General features: G+C 35.2%; 1 protein-coding gene across 1 annotated transcript in view; it reads left to right on the plus strand.

Annotated features, from left to right (window-relative positions):
- CDH7 (cadherin 7) overlaps positions 1 to 7,383 on the plus strand; it is a 71,600-nt gene extending 64,217 nt beyond the window's left edge. The window contains exon 11 of the mRNA XM_026084940.1: positions 6,890 to 7,383. Coding sequence (XP_025940725.1) covers positions 6,890 to 7,383 — 494 coding nt within the window. The remainder of the gene's footprint in view (positions 1 to 6,889) is intronic.
- Positions 7,384 to 8,075: the final 692 nt, after the last annotated feature.

Genomic DNA, 8,075 nt, shown 5'->3' on the forward strand with positions numbered 1-8,075 from the left:
AGGGGAAGACAGTAGGGGAAGACAGTAGTGTCCTCAAGTTGTCATAATCCCAGTGATCTGCCACTGTTAAACAAGTAAGTTTCATAGGTCAGAACAAGATATTTTGTTTTTCTGTCTACAGTTCTGTTCGTGGCTATATTYCAATCACATAGATTTCTCTTCTTAATGACTTTCATTTGCATCACTGTAAGACATTAAAAGGAAGTTTTAATTTTGCTATGAATATTTCTAAAGTGATTAAAAATAATAATAATAAAATAAAATAGGCCCAGCCTTCATCACGATGTATTTGCAGGGTCAAAACTGAAACTGAATCTTCCTGCATCATTGTTACAGAATAAGAAAATAACACTACCTCTATAGGGAACTCAAACAGCTTACTCAATGTCTATATATGGCAGATGGCATTTCCAGGGTTTTCCAGGTTTGTGACAAAAAGAATCATGGGCTGTTAAACTCACTCAACACATGGTTAGGCTTCGGTAATGACAGGGTTAAAGGAGAAATGAGACTGAATGATTATCAACAATGTTAATGAAAATTTCTGTACACAATCTTTCTAGCAGCATTTCTAAGCCAGTTACACTCCCAAATGAACTTTATTTGGACAAGTAGCTGATTGGTATAGTTTAAAAAGATATACAAAGTTAGGTCCTTCTCTGGTATCAATTGGCATTGAGTAATTGACATCAGTGGAATGCCACCCATCTAAAACACTGGTCCAAAGTAAAGAAGAAGTGTTCTGTAATAATAGCAATCCACTTCATCCCAAAATGAAATGCCACTGTTTCTGTTGTAAAAAAATGGAGTTGCTGAAACACATGTAAGAAGCTACTATAGATTACCAGGCAGCTTGGTCTATGTATGTGCTTTTCTTAAATAGGAGCCATATTTCTCAGAGAAAAGCATTCAGTGGAGACCCAACAAGTTACCAGGCAATGACTTCATTATTCCACTCAATACAGTAGGGCTCATATACAACCAATAAATTGGATAACATGAGTTTTTATTCCCCTCACTTTTATACTGTGCAGAACAAACATTTGGTAAAGAGCTAAGGACAAGCTCTCTGAACATAGCATCTAACAAATGTGCTGTGCCCTGAAGAGAAATCTGGCAGATAACTGCCTTGACATTGATTTTAGTTGTCAAAGAATTGGGCTTCCAAATTTGACTATCTGAATGTGTCACCACTCTTTATCTGAGTAGATATTTGTATGTGCTCCCATCACTTTCTTTCTAAGCAGTTCCTTTCTGGCAGAATTCAAAACTGCAAGCACAGTTTAGGCTGTGTTTACATTGTATGCTAACCCTGGCTTTCAGCCCTGCATTTTGGCTTTGCATCCTGCTGCTGTTGTGTGCCCTGATAGGTACCTGCCTCAGCAGGGCAGAGGTGTCTAAATATTACTGCTGCCCAGTGAGACCCCCAGCCACGTGCTGTCGCTCTTCTGATACCAGAGCCTTTCTTCTCCTCCCACCCATTCCTAGAAGAAAGTTTCTGAGATCAGCTGAATGGTAGTGCTGCTATGAATTTTCCTTCTCCCTTTTCCCCTTCCCTCTATTTCTGAGAGAAATCCTGAAGTTCTCTGCATAAAGAACAGGCTTCAGGCTGTTGGCAAATGGCACCAGGACTGGGACCAAGGGATGCACCTCTTTCTGTACGAGTTTATCAGTGAATAGAGGAGATAGATAGGCTACAGGACCAAAATAAGGTTTCTGACCCAAGGTTAATACGCAGTGCAAATGAAGTCATATTGAAGAAGCTTGACAATATCATCTCAATGGGATTCCCAGTTGCAAAGACAAGGAGGGATGAGATTTGCATAAATGTCAGGAATACATGCATTCTGGCACTAGTATCCTGAATTCTCAACAAGGTCTTATCTTCTTAAAGTTAGTATCATGTGCTTTGATACTAAGTCCTTGCCTGGTACATCCTTTTGTCTAAGAAATAGCCATTTGTCTCTACCAAGATTCTGATTGCTTCGGTGGAATTACTTACTGTTATTATTTTTACTTAAATAACTGATCAATTTTAATTGAGCATGAAATTTTCATTGATAGTAAGATGGAAGATTGTGACTAAATTTTACTAATTCCCTACAATCAGATATAGCATACTTGGTGTAGTCAATTTTTTTTTCAAAGTAAAATAGTTTTCAGAAGTTAACATTTTACCAAAGCTTTTCTCTCTCCTCAAATTGACTGACAGAGAATAAATTCTAAATTTTATTCCATAAGATAGCTTCAGTACTTTGTTAATTACCCAGAAAAATCTTTAWAATTGCTTACTCTGCAGTGGAGCTGTGTCTTAAAGAAAAAAATAATAAAAAAAAGTGTTTGCAATTTATTGTATAAAGAACAGATGAAAAGAACAATGATAGTGTGTATTGAATTTAGAGTGCACATAATTTTTAGAGAAGTAAGTAGGAGTTTTTTTAACTCCTCTGAAAATTATATGGTAATTTAATTCAAGGTAATTTGTTTTTCAGTTAGCATCTTCCAGGCACAATAACTGCTTTTATAATAAGTGCTTAGCATAAAGTATGTACATAAAATCACACAAAAAAGAATTGTCACCTGCAGATAAACCAATCATATTTGAGAACATAAAGGTTTTCTTTGTATTGAAACAATGAAGAGTAGACTGACATCATGCTCTTTCATGTTTTTTGCCTTCCATACTTCTGAATACAAACTATTAGTACCACCCATTTTCTCAATGAAAGCCTCCTATTAGTCTGGTACTAGATTTTACAAGTTAATAATACATTGATTAAATTTCAAAATATAGATCCAAACTATTACTTTGTGAATTGAAAGACAGAGAATTCATTATTATCATCATAATACCTATAAGAGCCTAATTAAATTAGCATACATATAATTGTGTGATTAGTAAACAAGAAGAAGCAGTCCCAGTCCTAAGGTTCTTTTCTCTAAATAGTTAAGATAGGCACAGGATGTGACAACCTAGTATGTGGAGATTTTGCCCTTACATTTTAAAAATTAATAAATCTACACATTGTTTAATTTTGGAGTATCCAAATTGAGACATTGAAAAGGTGGTTGATTCTGCAATGCAGAACTTGTTTTGTAGGGTGATACATCTCCTAGAACTTACAGAAAATTGGAGCCTATTTAGGTCACTCAATCTGGACATTCAAAGACTGTAGTTACTTTGAAAATAATAATCCAAACTGACTAAGCAACAGTTATACATGAAGCTTGTTGACTAGGAATTAAATACAGATTGCCTTAGTCTTGGCTGTAATCCCCAAATCTCTTCTGACTGTAGCAATGACAAGGTATGAATAAATAGGCTATTAGTGTGCTGCTTAGATGACTGAGGGTCTCTAGTTTTCAGCTTTATGACTCATGACACACCTAAGGCATAAACCAATATGTCTATTTGCTCACAGCTGATCTGGCTTATTGTTATAGTAAATGCCAGGCTTAGGGGTGTAGTATATATATGGTAATGATCCTGCTTGGGTTTAACTTTGTTCCTTTCTGCTTAGCTCTGCCTGTGGTCTTCCTCTTTGGGTTGTCTCAGGGCTATGATAACTTCTTTACAATGATGTAGCAGTTGCCTTGAGTACAAAAGGAAAGATTAAAACAGAGGAACACAGGAAGCTGAACTAAACCTGGTTTTGCACCAGATGATACTRAAGTGGAAATTTCATAGTAATTCCATAAAACACAGTGCAAAATGGCAAAGCAAGAATCAACTCTTGCATCTAAAATGTTTTGTTTAGAAACTGATTTAGGTGAACTGAAACTACTGATATTATGATTATAGTTATATTGACACACCTGGATGCAATCCTGTGCAGCGTGCTCTAGGTGATCCTGCTTGAGCAGGGGGGTTGGACTAGATGATCTCCAGAGGTCCCTTCCAACCTCAGTGATTCTGTGATTCTGTGACAGAAAGATATAACTAGGTTTTATCTCAGCTAATACAAACACGAACAAAAATTTCTCTAGGTTATTCTACCTGTTAAACAAAACCAACATTTCTAACAATCCAGTTAATTCACTACAAAACATTAGTGTAGACTTATTTCTATTAGTTCTGGTTATTTGTTCTTAATAATTTGATACTTTTAAAATCAGTTATTTTATTTATTTGTTAAATGATATAAGAAATATGAAATTAGCTTTGCCATTTCATCTCCTCAGCATGAATGTGGCATCCTAGTATGCAGCCAAACTAATGACCTCAATGTGTAATGTGTGCATCCCTACAGCTTTTTGACTGTGTTTTATTTCTACTCTGAAAAGCTTAAAATTAGGTTTTCTAGATGTTCATCCAGTCACTAATTATAGCCCTGATCTCAGCTTTTGTGATAAATGTAGGGGGGGGAAATGAAAAAAAAGGAGGACTTAAAGAGAAATGAATAAGCCTTAAAATCATTTGCGCTTGTTTTAGATATGAGTGCAATTTGGTCTGGACCTGTATTCATCTCTGCATTTCCTGCAATGCAGCTAAAGCTTTGTTCATTTAGAGGTTAAATATTATTGTTCATAGCCATTGGAATAGTTAGAAATTAATAATCTCATAAAGCCACCTAAATGCTAAAATGTTTAACCTTTAGAAAGACTTCATATTTTTCTTGGCTTCAAGAAAGTGTGAGATGTACAGGGCATACTATATAAAACATTCATTTTGTCCTGATTTTTATTGCACCTTCAGGCAGATCTGCCTACTAAGTTTCATATTTTTCACTTATTAGCAGGTATTTAAATCTCGAAATGAAGTCTGTTAAGAATGACAGCAGTGTGAAAACACATTTACACTTGAGTAAAGGAAATGATTAGCTGCTTATTACACGGCAATAAAAATTGTGACAGTAAATGTTAAAAATAATAAAAAAATAAAAGTTCTGTCAAAAGTAATCTAAGCTTAGGTGGAGATTTGTAYTGTCAGCAACCTAATTGGTCTTTCACTTAAAAATATCTTTTATAATAAAGAAACCTATTAAGAGTGAAGAACAACTGTTATCTTTATGACGGTAATTTTATGTTCTGTGTTCTATAATTTACAGCTTAATTTGTGTTACACTAATAACAAAATATTTTGAAATTGCACAAAAGTCCCTTCAAAGGTCAAAATTCTATATTCTCAAACTGCTTTGTAAATGTTTTTCAAACCAATGTGCCCCATACTGGTGGCTCCTGCATTCAGTCAGGGAAATGCTATGGGGAAAAAAAGAAATGAAGGAGCTGATGCGGCAATAATTTACAATCACAAAGCGTCTGTGAATAGATGGATCATTAGATATGTTTCTTGTAGCTACCTCCTCCCCCCCCCCAAAAAAAAAAGAAAAATATTGCCTCATATTGCCTATTTGTCAAAACTTTCAGGACAATATGAACTTGTTCCAATTAAAAAAAAAAAAAGAAGGAAAAAAAGAAGGAAAAAAAAGAAAAAAAAAAGAAAAAAAAAAGAGTTGCAGAAGGCCTGTCTTTAAATTCAGCTTATGTTTTAGCCTATTCTAAACAGTATCACAATATCTGAGGAAGTATGATACAGTTTTCAACACATACAGTATCTGAATGCCTGATTTATTCTAACCAAGTAATTCCCATATTAAATCATGCTTAATTATGACTAGATTGATACTGATTTTAAAAATTCCACCATGAAAGAAAGGCTTTTGAGAATGACAGTCATACAACAGATAATTTATAGAGGACACTTATGAGTCTACTTAAGGACAGCTCAAGCTTAATTAGCCTTTTATTTTTGAGAAGTTTGTATAGCATTCAGTAGGCATAGCAGAGTGCTCTAAGTAAAGAATGTAAACCTGAAACATGTAGATTATATAATCACATATTCTTAAGACTAAAAATAAACATTAAATCAGAACAGATTATTTGAATGTGGAAGGACACTTACTTTTCAATGTACTGTTATTTCTACAGTAATAGCAAAGCATTATCTTCTCTGAGAGCGTCATTAACTCAGCAAATGTTATCCAGATGCTACAGTATAATATTAATTATTTTTAGGAGGATGAATCACACTCTGTCATGTCCCACATATGGGTACAATATTCATATTACTTGTTCCATGTTTTGTGCGTCAACAATGCTGTTTCTCTACCAAAACCATACTTGAAAAAGAGGAACCTAGAATTAGTTCCTCCTGGTTCTTTTGGTTGTCCCTGCAGTTTAATATAAGCTTTCAAGCTGTAAGAAGAAACTTTAAGGATTAGAATTTTAAAATAGTTACCTTTCCTAGCACTGGTTGATCCAGTAAACTCCAGCCCTAGCAATTCTCACCAGACATAATACATAAGCCTGTAGTACAGTACTTTGCATTTTAAAGGAAAGTGCAGTCTAATATAGAGCTACTTTTAATTCATGAACTAAAAAAAGTCTTATGTTACACACAGTTTAACAGTTCAGAGTTCTCCAGTCTAGGAACGGTATTTTTTTATCAGAGAATAGCCATCTTCTTTAATTCAGTCATTTCTCAAACTGTGGTTGTTAAATTTCATTCAGTTACTTTACGAATGTGTTTTTACTGCTTGGACTATTGAGAGTTCAGAAAAAGGTCCCCGTTTTTTTTTATTTCATGGTTGTGAAATTGTAATATTCAGAGTGAACCAGTCCTAAAATTTATGTTTAGCAGATAGCGTAGGATATAGAATTAGAGATGAAGACGTTAATTCAAAATGGCTTTGGAAATAGATTCTTTAGCATCTAAAAAGCTCTTGGTTTAAAAGCCATTTTAGAATCTGCTAGTAATTTGAAATCTAACCGCACAAATTGCCTGCTGTTTCCTTGGGTTTTACCATATAAATTAATGAAAGTTTCCAGCACTAGGAAAAATATGTTCAAACTTTAGCATTGCTAAAGCTCAGGTCTTTTTGTGTTCCAGTTCTTGTCTTGCTGATTGTCACCATGAGGCGACGGAAAAAAGAGCCCCTTATTTTTGATGAAGAGAGAGATATCAGAGAAAACATTGTCAGGTATGATGATGAGGGTGGTGGAGAGGAAGACACAGAGGCTTTTGACATGGCTGCCCTGAGAAACCTCAACATCATCCGAGATACCAAGACCAGAAGGGATGTGACGCCTGAGATTCAATTCTTGAGCAGACCGACTTTTAAAAGCATCCCAGACAACGTCATTTTTAGGGAGTTTATCTGGGAGAGACTAAAAGAAGCGGACGTGGACCCCTGCGCCCCTCCATATGATTCCCTGCAGACATATGCATTTGAGGGGAACGGCTCCGTGGCGGAGTCGCTCAGCTCCTTAGATTCCATCAGTTCAAACTCTGATCAGAATTACGATTACCTCAGTGACTGGGGCCCTCGTTTTAAACGACTTGCAGATATGTATGGAACTGGACCAGACTGCTTATACTCATAGCCTTGGAACCTTTCTCTGAAAATGCACTGAAGAATACTAAAACAAAAAACTCAACCATATGGACTGAAGAGAGTTGTACATATTCTCCATTTTTAACCTTTTAGGTTTTTTTGCCTTGGTGAAATATATCTTCATTAGACTTGTCCAAGGGACTGCACTGACCACACAGAATCTGAGCATTTGATGGCATTTTTGATAAAATGAAATGCTCAGCCGCATTCAAATAGATAGCAACCCTCAGGTACTTGCAGAGGCAACTAGCTTTCAAGGGTATGTAATGCACTGTGACCTCAATGAGCCAATGATACTCTGTAGATGCCTTCACAGTACTGCTATATCTAGAATGCAGAGTCTCTGATAAGAGATAAGTGTAAGAAGAAGCAAATCAACAAATATAATATATCATTCAATACAACATTACAATATATAATATTTACAGATGCAACTTTTTTGGCAAATTTTCTTTACTGTGTTGCATGCAGCTTGCTAGGTCAAAAACAGGAAGACAGATATAAAACAAACAAAAACACAGGAGATCATTTTTTTAGTTGTTCTTGTTTGTTCTTGGAGCTATTTAACTGGAAGTCTCTGTAAGTTCCTAGGTAGTTTTATGAAAAATTACAATTTTTACTAAGAAATCCTGCAATGTTTGTCATCGACTTACCAAAGTAGTTTATAAACCACACAAAATG

The sequence above is a fragment of the Apteryx rowi genome, unplaced genomic scaffold (genome assembly GCF_003343035.1).
Source record: "Apteryx rowi isolate R43461 unplaced genomic scaffold, aptRow1 scaffold_656, whole genome shotgun sequence".
Classification (NCBI taxonomy): Eukaryota; Metazoa; Chordata; class Aves; order Apterygiformes; family Apterygidae; genus Apteryx; species Apteryx rowi.